Raw genomic sequence first — 15,528 nt, forward strand, 5'->3', positions numbered from 1 at the left:
GACCAAACTCGCCCTTTTATTTATAATTGCTGTGAACAGTTTATAATTCTCTACTCTAGGTTGGTTAACTTGATAGAATTGTTTGCAAGTCAAATGGTGTATAACTAGTACTTCAGATATAAATTTCAAAAGTTAGAGAAGTAACTAATTTGGGTAGAATTTTGGAGGGGGTATTGTAGTGTTTCTGGTCAAAAGATTATTTATGGGGAGTCTACTAAACTTTTAGTAGAAATGCCATATTGATTAGAGAGAGTACATTAAAAGCTTCTTGGTATGTTGGAGGTCCGAAATATGAGCAGGGACGGAGTTAGGATTCTAAACCAGGGGGTGCGAGATTATGTACACACCCAACCCCACCAAAAAAAAAACGTATGCAATTTTATTTTTTTTGTCAGAAGGTCTAAACAATAAAGATCAATAAAATTATGCATTTATTTCAATTCACAAAATTAGAGTGCGTTGACTACTAAAAATTTAATATGGACTGATGAAGTTAACTACTTAAGACTTAAGCCATTAATTTATACTACTATGTCTATATATATATATACATAATATAGTCTACAACAATTCAATAAATTGTTAACTTCCTATAATATTATAAGTCTATATAAGTTATATAGACTATATATAACATTATATGGTCTATATAACATTATATAGACTTATAAACTATATATAATGTTACATTATATATAGTTTATAAGTCTATATAATGTTATATAGACCATATAATGTTATATATAGTCTATATAACTTATATAGACTTATAATAATATATATACAACAATTCAACAAATTATTAACTTTCTATAATGTTACAAGTCTATATAATGTTATATAGACTATATATAATGTTACAAGTCTATATAATGTAATGTAGACTTATAATGTTATATATAGTCTATATAACATTATAAAGATTAACATTGAAAATATAAAAAAATTACCTTGTTTTGTTTTGTTTTGTTTTTTTTTAAGTGGAAATTTAATTGATAATGATAATAAGTTTTACAAATAATTAGGACAAGCGTACAAGAAGCTGCGTTGCACCGCAAGTCTTTTATGATTTTTTTTTTTTGTTGGGTTGAGGTCTGACCGTTTGTTTAAGAATTGAAAGTGAAAAGAAAAGAAGAAGAGCATACGAGTTTGTTATGGGTGATTAGAATTATACAAACTGACTCTTCTTTAATGATTTTGAACTCAAAATAAATGATAAATAATAATTTTGTAACGGTAAAAAGAGAAGTAAAAAAAGTTGCTTTATTATAATATTTATTATTAGTTTTTTTTTCATACTATTTTTTTTGTTGATAATATTCTTACTATAGTTGTGAAAATTTTGGGGGTGCAGTAATAGAAGTCTACTAAAAAAATTGGGAGTGCGAGTCCTTATAGTTCGAAAATTTTTCTAGACAATTAGTTATGTGGTAGTGGAGCTTTTCTAATCTCATGGGGTGCGACCGCCCACACGCACCCCTCTATATCCATGAATACAAGACATATATATCTAGGTTCTCCTTTAATATTTACTAACTTTAAGAATATGACTTTTCCTTTTTGGCATAGGTTTTACTCTTTTAGCTCTAATATTAAGTATTTTTCCTTTTTACCAGATGAGTATGCACTTTTCCTTTTTGGCATAGGTTTTACTGTTTTAGCTCTAATATTAAGTATTTTTCCTTTTTACCAGATGAAGGCTAAATATGGCAAATATTTAGCTTTATATAAACCGAAGGAGGTGCTTCTTTCATCTTGAAAGCATTCGCAAGGTAAAAGATGTCATCAAAGAGGGTCAATATTACCGCATTGGTGATGTTTAATACAAAATTGAGGATGAGGACCGATCCTTGGCTACAATTGTAATTGAAAACCGGTCTTTTTTTGCAGATGAAGCTGAGATTCATGGAGATATTAATACAAAAGTGTCAGAATTTATACAAGATGGGGGTTCATGGATTAAAGAAGCTATGAGTTGGATTGTATCAGATATGCCGGTGTGTATTATTCAGAATATAAGAATAAGTGTTGGTGTGAGAGTCTGAGAGACCTGATTATATGGTGCAGGAATAAAAAGGGTTGTTCAGTGTGAAGTCCGCCTTCTATACTTTGAGTAATTTAAAGATAGATCAAGGTAGTTATGGAACCTTAAGATACCACTTAGGATTATGGAACCTCTATATATGGAAAGCAGAAAATTAAAAGGTTACGAAACCTTAAGATACCACTTAGGATTAGGTTGTTACTGTGAAAAATGGGTAAAAACATGTTACCAACTACTGATATACTCCCTCCTTAGCGGGTCAAAAAAAAAAAAAAAAAAATATACTCGATATTAGTGAGTCGATGGCTCTCTATCCTTTAAAAGTAGTGTTAAAAGTCGATAAAGTAAAGCTAAAAGTCGATAAAGTAAATTTTAAAATGGAAATTTAAAGTAAATTTAAAAGTCGATAAAGTTAGAGCTAAAGTCAACATATTTCACTCTCTATCTCTATTTTACTCTCATTAAAATAGAGATAGAGAGTGAAATATGTTGACTTTTAGCTCCCACTTTATCGACTTTATTTCTACTTTTAAATTTCTATTTTAGCTCTACTTTATTGACTTTAGCTCTACTTTATTGACTTTAACACTACTTTTAAAGGGATAGAGAGCCATTGGACTCAGCCTAAGAAGGCATAAAATGGAGATAGACCCAATGTGTCAGATGTGTGGTAGTGTGGTAGTGTGGTACAACAGAGGTTTCTCTCTGCCCTTGATCTACTCAAGTGTGCATGGTTTGCATCATCCATGTCGATCATGTTTAGGAGTTATTGAGTTATCATTGTTGGTTAGAATTTAGGAGGTAATATGGACTTAGACATTGAAACTGATCAAGATTTACTCTAGTACATGTCCATTGATCCATTCTCAAAACTTGAACCAGTTGACATTTTCATTGTCTCCAAATAAATTTGTGCTTGCTGCACTTAACATGCCAACTAATGAGATTAGAGTTGGAAAGGTTAGCTAATGAGATTATTGAAACTTTCCGATTCAACTTCGAGTAATGTAATACGTAACTATATTGTTTTTGAGTTTTGGTGCTTTTGTTATTAAATGGCCCGGATTTAGAGGATTCCATGTGTAACTTCAGGTTTCAGGTTTCTAGTGTCACTTGCCAGGAATGCCAGGCTGAGCTAACTGATCCAGAACTGTCAAGTAATACGTCATTTGAAACCCAAATTTTGTTATTTGTGTATAATAAACATAACAAAATGCAATACGACGGCGAGAAGAATATTTGAAGATACAAGAACCCTCTCATCGGCATATCTGATACAATCCGACTCATATTATTATTATTATTATTATTATTTTATTTATTTATTTATTATTATTATTATTATTTTATTTATTTATTGGTAAGTCTCTTTTAAATGAGATCAGTAACTCTTTGATGCTGGCAGGGTTCGACCCCAGACCTCTGGTATCATCACCTAAAAATTTTACTGACTTTGCTAGTTGGCACTTGCAAACGCATAATTGTTGTAAATATGATAATAAACTTCTGATCAAGACGATATTTAATAGGCCTTTCTAAACCCCAATTGAATTTGGGAGGCATGTCCTGAGGGGAAATGCAAATATAACCCATGGGTACAGGGCTCCATGAGGATCTAACCCTAATGGGGCAGATATGGATGGCATTAAATGGATAAGGGGGGCGGGTATGGAGAATCCCCGACTAGTCACAAGTGGGGAAAGAGTCTCGAGGGGGGGGGGGTGTTAATTAAAAGATTTTCACTTATATACAAGTCAAACATAAAACCCCGACCTTTTTATAAAAATGTAACCCTCAAACCACTAGACCAAAATCACTTTATGCTATATGAAATATATTATTGGTTAGATAATTAGACTTAGATATTATTGAGTCAGAATATAGTTTTTGTACTTGCAAATTTAATCTATTACCTAGAGTCTTGGGAAGTTGGGGGGGTTTAATTAAAAGATTTTCACTTATATACAAGTCAAACATAAAACCCCGACTTTTTTATAAAAATGTAACCCTCAAACCACTAGACCGAAACCACTTTATGCTATATTTTATGCTATATGAAATATATTATTGGTTAGATACTTAGACTTAGATATTATTGAGTAAGAATATAGTTTTTGTACTTGCAAATTTAATCTACTACCTAGAGTCTTGGACTACTGTGAAGGCCTATTAGTGTTTATTAAATGTTCTAAATTTTTTTAGTACAATTAGTTAGTTAGGTGAGTATGATGAGTGCAAGTCATGATTTTTTTTCTTTGTTTCAAAGTTGGTTAATGGGGAATGGGGTGTGGTACCCATACAGGGCGAGGATGGGGAATCTGCGACTACTCTCAAGTAGGGATTGGGGCGGGTATGGGGAATAAAATCAAAGTTGGAGACGGGATGGGATGGCAAACCTACCCTATTTACATCTCTTGCGGATCCCCGGGGAGGGTGGTGGTGGGTTTCTAAAAACCCTATTTAAAATAAGTTAGAGCATCTTTAGGAGTGATATCAACCTAGCATCAAACACAAAATTTCCAACAATTTGGTGTTTTTTCAACTTCAGGAGAATTACATGTTGATGAAAACACAAAAAAAACACCAAATTGGCCAATATTTAGTTCTAGGTTTGGTGATGTATCAAATCACTTACGCGGTTTTGCCAATACCGCGTGGACTTGGGCTGCTAAATGGGCTTCTATGGCGCGGTTTTGCCAACACCACCTGGGCTTGGGTTTCTATTGGCGCGGTTTTGTCAACACCGCGTGCATTTTTTCTGAAAATTAGAACTTTGGTGCATAGAACTTGAGAAATTATGAATTGTGCATAGAAGTTAAGAAATTAAGAATTGTGCAATTGAAGAAATTAAGAATTGTGATCAAAATCGAAAAAAAATTAGAGAAATTAAAAAATTAAGAATTGTGCAATCCAAAATCTATGATTATGATATAATATCCAAAATGATCCAAAACCTATTATATTACATAAAATTTATTTAACTCTCTTCTTACGCCCCTTACCACTCGATGCCTCTCCTCTCTCTATTTGGATATTCTGAAACTGCTCCTCTAAGTTCCTAACCTGAGAATCAAGATCTTTTAAATGCAAGCACGAAGGTTAACTACCTCAGCCTGAAGTTCCTCATATCCCTGATGTTGTTGCGTGTACACCTGCTGAATATCCTCATACGCTTTTCGAGTCTCGTCATACGCACGCTGAGATTGCTAATATGTCTGAAAATATGCCTCCTCCCTTTTTTGGCTATAATGATACACGGCAGTCTTCATTCCATCAAACATACAAATCTGGTTCTCATATCTTTCCCGAATCTCAGCCTGAAAATCCAAGAAAATACATTGTGAGTACATATTATATATATAATGAATAAGAAAAATAAAATAACTAAACTCACCGTGGTATACTGATCAATCTGCGGCTCTAACTCATGACAACGAGCACGAGGCACCTCAGGAATGGAAATATAAGTAGCCTCCCCATCAGGTCCACACACGGCAAACATCTGAGTATTACTACCAAACACGAGAGTTGGATGATATGCATTCAGAGGTTGTGGGTTGTAAACAAACTGTGGCAGATGAGGAATACGTAGCTCACATCTCATCCCTTCCAGGCCCACAAACTCGAAGTTGCTAGCTCGACCAACAGGGGGCAACAACGGACCCATGGAGACACGGTTCCACCATCTATAATACTGATCAGCAGTCTACTCAACAACAAAAGAAGACGCATCTAGCCAAGGACCACCACTGGCATGAATTTCATGAACTTGAGTTCTATCCCACGACTTTGCATCACTAACATCTGGCATGGGAGCACATGAAACTCCATAACGTCCAGTCATCTGCCTCCAACATCGGTCGCCACAGTACCAAACCTTACAGTCATGTGCAGCAAAAACAACTATGTGGCATGACAACACACAAGCATGCTGCAGAACTGGATCGTCAATGGCAGTAGACAAACGCCAAAGTCTCCACTTAATAGATGACAATGATCTAATATCAATCTGAGCACGAGCCATACAGACATTATTTCTAATATGCCCCCTGTTACGAGTCAAGTGAGGCCCTGACCAACTACCAAATCTAGGGCGAGTATCAGCAATCATGACTATGTTAGGACAAAGAGTTCAAAAGTACTCATAAAGCCAAATCTCTAAAAGTCCGTGAATCCTAACTCGAGGGACTTCTACTTTCAATAATCGTGAAACTTTATCTAACGCCGCTATCAATGTGGCATATCTTTGAGTTACCCGGTCATAATCTCTCATAGCATGCAAATCGGATACATAAGCATAATATCCCAACAAGATCAGAGTAGAATGACTATTGGGAAACGAGAACATGCCCAATAAAAAAACATAAAAAAGCCCTAACATACACATCAAACACCCTCATACCGGGTAGAGCGGTCAAAGCTAACTCCGGCTCGTGTATCGGGATCTAAGAGGGGTTCCATATATGCAGTCTTAATATGAGATAGCTTAATACCAGAAGAATCATAAGCATCTGTATCCAAGCGAGGAAAACTCATAAGCATACTATCCATATTCTCATAATTTGTATGAAAAAATATCGGTTGGCTTATACCGATACTCAATACAGAAATCATAGTGAAGTCTAGTGGTGTGAACCCTAACTCCGCACAAGGAAAATGAAATGTATGAGTTCTACTTCACCATCTTTCTACTAAAACTATGACCACTGCCCAATCAACCTTCTCATAATCCACATAAACCAAAAGACCCAAAAGTGTATACAAAATACTATCTCTAATGTGTACAAACTCATCCAAACTCTTAATAGTCTTCCACTACTCTCTAACACCAAGTAAAGCCGATCTAACTCGGTAGTCAATAACATGCTGATATTGTGAAAAAATAATAATGTGTATAAGATAAATAATTAATTGGTCCAACTCAACTAATTAATGCATAATATTCAAAATATTTAATCAAAATTAATTAATTACCTGAGTATTAGCCACTGCACTCGACACGTGTTATACTCCAGTACATAGGGATGTCTATCAGTCGGCACGACATCTTCGGGTTCTTCTCCCCCACCGTATTATACTTCATCAGGTTCTTCTCCCCCATCGCCAATGTCGTCTGTGTACTGTCAATCATCATCATCAAAAGGTTCAAAATGATCCATATAAAATTTCAAGAGTTTAGGTAAGTTTTTGTTTTTTGTTTTTTTTACTAAGGAGAGAGTTTATAATTGAGAGAAAAGTTGAAAGTGATTGAACTGCGCGACTTTGGTCCTGTTTATGTAGAAATAGCACACGGTGTTCAGAACATCGCGCGGTTTTCTCAAAACCGCGTGGGATTGGGCCTATCAGTTGGGCTTTAGTGGCCGCGGTTTTGGAAAAACTGCGTGGGCTATATGGCGAGGTTTATCCAAAACCGCATAGTTTGATGTCGAAAATTTGATGTTGCTCCTAAAGTTGTTTGGTGTTTTTTTGGTTTGGTGTTTTTTTTTGTTCAAAATTTTGGTGTTTTTTTAGTAGCTCTCCTAAAGATGCTCTTAGTACCCTCCTTCACCCAGTGTTCATTATTCCAAACAGAATATCGGAATTCTGTCCAATATTTCAATTTTTCAAAAAATTGGAAAAAACAATATAGAGTCTAAATTCTGAATATAACATGGGTTGAAATATTATAAATTTAAGTTTTTAGATTTTTCGGAATCCGAAAATTCTGAAATCCCGAACTATGCCTTCACCAACATTCCACATGAAGCCATTCTTGAGAACCTTTAAGGTATTCCACAATTCCACTAAAGAAATAGGAAATACCTCTTGGTAGAATTTTCATGTCCAAGATAATACGGAATAAGACTGTCCACGTTTAATATGCAAAGCTGCAATAATCCGCTTTCATTCTCTCTTAATAGGATCAATATAAAGATTCCTGCCCAGTGCCCACTATTTTGTTTCTTCCTCTCTATCTTTCTCTTGTCGTTCACATTTCATATTATTCTCGTCAACTAACCATTTTTTTTTTTGGGGGTAAAGAACTAACCATATATTGAAACAAAAGAAATTGCAACAAACTATATTCCATAACAAAAGCACAAAATTAAGTGGCGCGCTGTTTGCAACAAGCCAACAATTGCGTTTTGAGATTCGAACAAATTCAGTTGCAATAATATTTGGGAAGTGCATAATTATGCCTGCAAAGTAGTATAAAAACCCGTGAACTATACTACCCACACGGCCACACATGCAGCAATCATCCAAACTCGGAACTGTAAATATAGCTCTCAGCATCTTGTTTTACTTTTTGTCTTGGTTCCACTGACACATTCTCATTCATCTTTTTATATCCACCCTCATTTCTCAAATTCTCACACCAAAAGCACACCATAGTGGCCATACCACATTGACTATTGGGTGTGTGCATGTGTGCTATGGCTGTGTTCTGGTTTTTCTTGTTTGCGTTTTCATTACTACAAATATTCCGATACACTGCTGCTTCAAGCTGGAAACCAGCCACAACACCACCATTACCAATTCTTCCACTCCCTTCAGCTTCACAACTAAAATGGCAACAGCGAGAAATAATAATGTTCCATCACTTTGGAGTGAACACTTTTACTGACTCAGAATGGGGACTGGGCATGAAGACCCAGCTATCTTTAACCCAACTGCGCTCAATGCCAATCAATGGGTCGATGCTGCCGTTGAAGCTGGAGTCTCATTAATGATTCTCACCGCAAAACATCATGACGGGTTCTGTTTATGGCCTTCTAAATATACTGATCATTCTGTTATAAGTAGTCCATGGAAGGATGGAAAGGGGGATGTGGTAAGAGAGTTTGTTGATGCAGCTAGTAAACGGGGTGTGGACGTCGGCTTGTACCTGTCACCGTGGGATCGACATGAGAAAAGATATGGTCATGAGATAGAGTATAATGAGTACTACTTAGGCCAACTACAAGAGTTGCTCAACAGGTGAATTCAGGAAGAGAATAACAATTAAATATCCATAAAGTAAACGTTATACTTCTGTAATTTTTCAACACTGATTGCTATTTGTTTCTTGTTATTTGGCTAGATATGGAAGTGTTCAAGAGATATGGTTTGATGGAGCGAAAGGCTCAAACGCGCCCAACATGTCGTACTACTTCAATGATTGGTTTTCAATGGTGAAGGAATTACAAGGCTCAATCAATATCTTTTCAGATGCTGGCCTCGACGTTAGATGGGTTGGAAATGAAAAGGGATACGCCGGGAGAACTTGTTGGTCGACAATTAATCGAACATTAATTACCATTGGAGGAAACATGGAAGAGTCAGTAATTTCAATTTTCAAGCGACATTGCCTATATTACGTTTTATTACTGTTTCCAGTTGCTTAACATTGATATATTATTGATAATGCAGTTATTTGAACAAAGGAGATCCACGAGGAACAGACTGGTTGCCAGCAGAATGTGACGTGTCGATTAGAACTGGTTGGTTCTGGCACAAAAATCAGACAGCAAAGCCATTAAGTCATCTACTCAATATTTTCTACAAATCAGTGGGACGGAATTGCGTACTACTACTCAATGTACCTCCCAATACAATGGGACTTCTATCAGCGAATGATGTTCTACGACTAAGAGAATTTCGTGAAGCCATTGATACAATATTCACCGTCAACTATGCTGAAGGGAGTAACATTAAAGCAAGCAGTCAAAGAGGAACAAATTCAGATGAATTTGGAACTGAAAAGGTTGTTGACGATGATCATTTGTGGTCATATTGGGCACCAGGGGATGAGTCAAACGACCAACATTGGATTGAATTTGTTGGAAAAGGTAAAATTTTGAAATTCAATGTTGTCAGAATACAAGAAGCTATTGGACTTGGACAGAGAATCAAGCAACATGAAGTTTATGCAGACGGGAAATTAATCGCAAAGAGCACAACTATCGGTTATAAGAGGCTTCATCGGCTCGATGAGGGAGTAATTTATGCTCATCGGGTGAGGATCGTTATCAAGGAATCACGAGGACTGCCTTTGATTTCATCCATTGGTCTTCATTTTGATCCATTTTGGCATCCAAAATAAAGAGACTTGTACAACAAGAAAAGTTCAATAAAACTCTGTCTTTCTAAATCATTCTGCGTCCATGTAACTTTATCTTCACAAGAACTTTAAGCGCCGACAAACCTTCACATCACGAATGGGAGTCGTACACATCGTATTTTGTTAATATTTATTATTGCCTTTTTGGTAGTCGTAAACTCCATATCATATTATCATTGTCTTGGAGTTGAGACGCTGCAGCTTTCGTTTTTTGTGTTGTACACTTTTACTGACCATTCTACTACCATCAGCCCTGCAAATTGGCGATGGGATGGGGAAAGCTAACTAGCTAAGACATTGACAGCATTGGGCCCCATTTGGTTTTGCCAAACAACTTTCTTCTTCCCAACTGCTTCACATGTATTAGTTGTATGCGTAGTCACGTAGCTTTTTCATAAATCCTGGGCCTTATAGAATTGCCCACAAAGTTATCCCTACATAAATTAGTGGCATGTGTAATGTTATGTGTTAGTGATTAATCCACGTGAAAAACACTAGCATCTGCATTCACGTTAATGAAAAAAACACAATCAGCTATGGGGTCGGTTGACAGTGATAGAAGGACCACGAGAACAATTGTTTTTCCCAATTTTTTAGCTAAGCACACTCTTAAACACCATTATCTAAACTTTATAATATGAATTGTATAACAGAAGATTATGTTTGGGGGATAATTGACCCTGACTGCATATCAGATCGAGTTCAATCATACGTGTTCTCCCCGCTCTGATTTTAAAATTACATTTTGACGTCGATCCATTAACCACTAGGCTTATTTTTCCCAAGGCCCTGGGTCTTCGTTGAACTCTTGGCCAAAAGACAACGTAACTCAAAAAAAAAAAAAGGTGTTCGTACTTCTTAAGCATCCCACATCCTACGCTTCTGAAAATGTTCAATTGTTAGAGGTAAAGGCCGTTACACTTATTACCGGGAAACCTATAGATAGGGAACTAGCTAGTACCCAAAGTGGATGAGTACAAGCAGCCATGGCGCAAATTTGGGACAAGCTCTTTGTTCAAAACTTTAAGCTAAGATTGTCTCTTTTCGTATGACAAATTCACAAAAGTCACTAACCACAGTCAAAATCATCAGGCTTTTCAGCTAGCTGCTTCTTTTCAGATTAGTAGATTACAGTCAAAATACGGACTGTCATAACTCATAACTTAGTTACTAGTTGGCAAAGGCTCTAAACTTATACCTTGAGTCTCTTAACTTCAAAAAGGAATGTTTTCTAACAGTTATTTTGGTCCAAAGAAGATTTGTGGCCACCTTGCATCACGAGCAACTCCCTATACAATATGCTTGATGCTTCCATCAACCAAACCAACAAATCTTTGACATTCGTCACACTATCCTCGCTTGACAGGTACAATATGTTCAGTCACTATTCTATTTGTCTCTCCCAGGATTTAGTACAAACCCCTTGTCATATGCACAGTAGGTGTCAAGTGCCAATGATGGGACAGTAAATTTTAGCTCTACAAGATCTCATTAAAATATATGAAAAATTCTAGCCTACATAAGAAAAAACTTCTTCTCGTGAAATATAAAATATATTGATTGGAAGGTCTAAGACAAGAACAAATTCTCAAGTACAGGTATAATTGATCTCATAACACATCATTGTTCTAAAGCATACTATGTGATTGACATGGTTGGGATGTTAGATATATATATTCAGTTCAGCCACATCTGGTAAAGAGTGAAAGGAAGTACCTTCACTTTGGTAGAAATCCATCTCTCTTAGCCATCTCATACAGGGCGATTGCAACAAGAACTTTTGCATCGGCTGTTACGCGCCAGAGCTTATCAAAGGGAACAACACGTACCTTAATCAGCTCACCGTGCTCACGAAGCCCAGTTTCTTTTCCATGCAGTGCCGTTATAACTTCCTTGTCAACACGGCCTTCGTACAAAAAGATGCTCAATTCCTCATCACACCCACCCTAAAACAGTAAAAAGGTAAAAGCTGAAACTGAGCATGATTTTGAATTGTTCAAAGAATGTATATTTTTGGTAGAAGGTACATCAGTTTCAAACGTACTGGTGAAGGAAAGACCCTGCATCCAGTTGACGGGTCCAAGAAGGATGTGAGATCAACCATGTCTGCCATTTTTAATTTTATACCAGTCTCTTCTTCAACCTGCCATATCACCAGATCAGTGTAAATGAGTGTTAAGGACCCTTTTGTAAAGGCATTTAGAGAGAAAACAGTAGTGGGAGGAAGAAAAGTTTTCTCAGTAAAATAGTGTAGTAGAGGAAACTGAAATTACCTCCAGATGAAATTTATATATCAATAGCAGATGCTGATAAAAAAAATCGCCTAAATATCTAATTAGAAAGAAGAGAAACTGCAGTTTCTTAAGTAATAATGTGATACTCAATTCGCAACAAGATTGAAAAGGATATGAACGTCATAGACAAACGGCACACACACTCAATCTATTGGTATGTTTTTTTTTTTTATTGGTAAGCCTGTTTTAAATGAGATCAGTGACTCTTTGATCATGGCGGGGTTCGAGCCCCAAACCTCTGGTATCATCACCCAAAGGTTTTACCGACTTTGCTAGTCGGCATCTATTGGTATGTTAGTTTCATAGAGAAATGTATATCCACCTAAGATAGAGTCATAGAGATTGACCTCACGCACTGCTGTGCCAACAAGATCACCCTTGTCATCGTCCAACATTCCAGCGGGTAATTCTAAAATGACCCTTCCGACAGGAACCCTAACCTGCATATAGTAACAATTATTAACCTACAATACCAAACAAAAACGAAAAAAGCATATAAATCTGATTATACACGATAGGCATAATCACAAATCAATTAATGTTATATTCCTTATCAAGCACAATTAAAATGCTAGCTACCTGCTCTGTAAGAATAACATGGCTCTCCTCCCCCGAGTGTAACAGTATTAGGACAGCAACAGCCGGTCCTCGTGAGAATACGATGCCTGGAACCTAAAGACATGTCATTTTATTTACAGAGAAAGTTGAAATATGTTAAGAGAGATTATTTATGCAAGGAGTAAAAAGAAAAGAAAAAAAGCACAGACAGAGATAAGAGATGCACTTCTTTAATGTAAAATCCATCGATACAGTGTTTAATTATTCCGAAGTTAGAGATATTTAGAAATTCTCGCCAAGGCAAAGCCATGAGAAAATTCAAAGTCAATGGCAAGATAAACATTTTTTAGTTTTGGTGATATTGTTTTTACTTGATTCAATTTTCCATTTTTACAATGATAACTCAATTTTTGTTTTCATTTTCAGCTGTACCAAGTAATTCAATGTTTGGATTGTGGGAAAGCCTGGAAAATTTTATTATAGACTTTTTCACAACATCTCATAAGGTATACAGGTTCAGTCAAATCAACGTTAGTAACTTAGTATTCATGTGACTTTATTTTCAGGTTTATGGGTTGATTTCTAGTTATAATAATAGGAAAGGTTCCTAAGAGTAGAAAACCCTCCAAATATAAGCATGTGACACTATGAGTGGCGACTGGTGAGCACACGAAAAGAAAATACCATAAACACAGGGTTGCTCAGGCACCACTAAAGTTTATCTGAAACTTCTCCAATTTCATGGTAAACATGTAACAGTCACACACTTTCTCATTAATGAAAAGACCATGTCTCAACTGCTGAAGTGCTAGAATGAATACAATGACCAAGCACCTTTTTTCTAGTTTCATTATCAAGAACATCTGCTTTGAACTTCAGAAAACCTATGCGAGTGCCGAACATATCCACTCCCTGTTACCAAATACCAGTGAGCAAATAAGAGTGGTTCCATCAATAACAAGGAATATATCTCCTAAAACGAAGATATAAATTGTCTCTTACCAGGTAAATACTTTTTATTTTTTCAAATAAAAGTTGGCACTAGCAATAAAAGCTTGTAATATATATATATATATATTACAAGAGGATTACCCACCCTCACAAGCTTAGAGCCTCATGTGAGAAATAGTACATGAGGCTAATAAAGAAGGTGAAAGGATACTCATTGTGACCAGTTTCGTGTAAGGGAAAATTCAAACCATTAACTGAGATAAAAAGAGGGAATCATCAAAGTGATTTGTGCTGATGATTTGCCAAAGAAGCTACCTGAATAAGTACTCGTTTCAAAGACAAATCTCCATGAGCTAAAATGCCGGTTTTGCTTTGCAAAATTTTCAACCATTGCTTGAACAATGATGAATCAATTGCTGTCCTGCAAAATGGATTATGTTAATAATTCAAATAGTATTTTCTGTTGTTTTTTTTTTGAAAAGATATAATTTATTGATAGATTATCAGGAAGAGGTTACAGTCCAGATTACATCAAACTACACCACCATCAACATAGAGACAATCTCGATTGTTGATTCCCACTCTTCTTTAAGATATATCAGTTTCGTCAACCTCTTGAGCTCTTAAACATCATGTCTACCCTTCCAAACACCTCCTTCTTCCAGATTCTAAGCTTGTCTTTGAACTCCCCGACTAGCTGTACCAAACTAGGCTCTTCAAACCACATAATTTCAAACGGAGCTAGTAGAGGGCCTTTGGCAAAGCAACTCATACTGCTCCCCGACTTTAAAATCACCATCCAAGCACCAATGCCGTGTACTCATAAGCTCTCTAACACTGCCGCACGTGACACCCCTCACATTTCAGTGCAATCGAGGAGTTTAATCTTAAGTTAATACAATAATGAATGTTACCAGATTCTACATATGCAAAAACTATAGAGGAATAAAAATAAACTTGCCTGAATTCAGAATGAGTGAGGCCGGGTGCGGCTATAATCTCCACTGCTCCTTGTCCACTTCCTTCGGGTAAGTTTATAGTGTGGGTAAGAGAAGATAGCGAGGAAGACATCTTAATGAAGTGATTTCTATTATTATTATAATAATAAGATTGTTTGGAAAATGTCAAGAGAGAAGAATGATGGAGCAGAGATAGACTCATTTCCAGTTTCCTACTAATAAGTAATAACTAGTTAACTGCCACTGTGTGCGGTCAGTTGGATTGGGCCGGGCAGTAACTTTCGGCCCGTGGCAATCTCGTAATTGTTTGTAAAATTGAAGACAATGTGATAAATAAAGAGACACACGGCTGAGTTTCACTATACAAATAGACGGTTTTACCCCTACTTCACATATATTATTACACACTTACTTTGGTTTTACCCCTACTTCACATATATTATTACACACTTACTTTTGAACAATGATAGTACTAGATAGTTTGTAGGTAGGGAGAGAAAGAGAGTTAGAATTTGGTTGAGAGAGAGAGATAGATATAGGTGAGGACAGACAGCCATAAACCAACCAATTTTGTTTTTGTCTGCATACCCTCTCCCTTCTACCCAAATCGTTCGCTCCGCTCACTTGAATATTTGAAAT

At 36.2% G+C, this 15,528-nt stretch overlaps 1 protein-coding gene and 1 pseudogene across 5 annotated transcripts; one reads left to right on the forward strand and one right to left on the reverse strand.

Annotated features, from left to right (window-relative positions):
• Positions 1-5,145: 5,145 nt before the first annotated feature.
• LOC147499362 (nudix hydrolase 14, chloroplastic-like) lies at positions 5,146-15,108 on the reverse strand. Of its 4 annotated transcripts, none has more exons than XM_086561184.1 (8): positions 14,892-15,108; positions 14,246-14,351; positions 13,814-13,891; positions 13,001-13,093; positions 12,769-12,861; positions 12,172-12,270; positions 11,844-12,073; positions 5,146-5,361 (listed from the first exon to the last, which is right to left on the reverse strand). In XM_086561184.1, exons 1-7 carry the CDS (start codon positions 15,089-15,091, stop codon positions 11,846-11,848), a joined length of 897 nt encoding a protein of 298 aa, XP_086417310.1. In that variant the 5' UTR covers positions 15,092-15,108; the 3' UTR covers positions 5,146-5,361; positions 11,844-11,845. The 4 variants fall into 4 exon arrangements, with proteins under 4 accessions (XP_086417310.1, XP_086417309.1, XP_086417308.1 ...); XM_086561183.1 differs by lacking the exon at positions 5,146-5,361 and adding an exon at positions 8,778-8,912; XM_086561182.1 differs by lacking the exon at positions 5,146-5,361 and adding an exon at positions 9,749-10,561.
• LOC147499363 (alpha-L-fucosidase 1-like) lies at positions 7,234-10,160 on the forward strand (annotated as a pseudogene). Its single transcript, XR_015195835.1, has 3 exons — positions 7,234-9,004; positions 9,108-9,344; positions 9,437-10,160. The product of XR_015195835.1 is annotated as an alpha-L-fucosidase 1-like (transcript).
• Positions 15,109-15,528: the final 420 nt, after the last annotated feature.

This window comes from Coptis chinensis, chromosome 5, assembly GCF_015680905.1.
Source record: "Coptis chinensis isolate HL-2020 chromosome 5, ASM1568090v1, whole genome shotgun sequence".
NCBI classification, from domain to species: Eukaryota; Viridiplantae; Streptophyta; class Magnoliopsida; order Ranunculales; family Ranunculaceae; genus Coptis; species Coptis chinensis.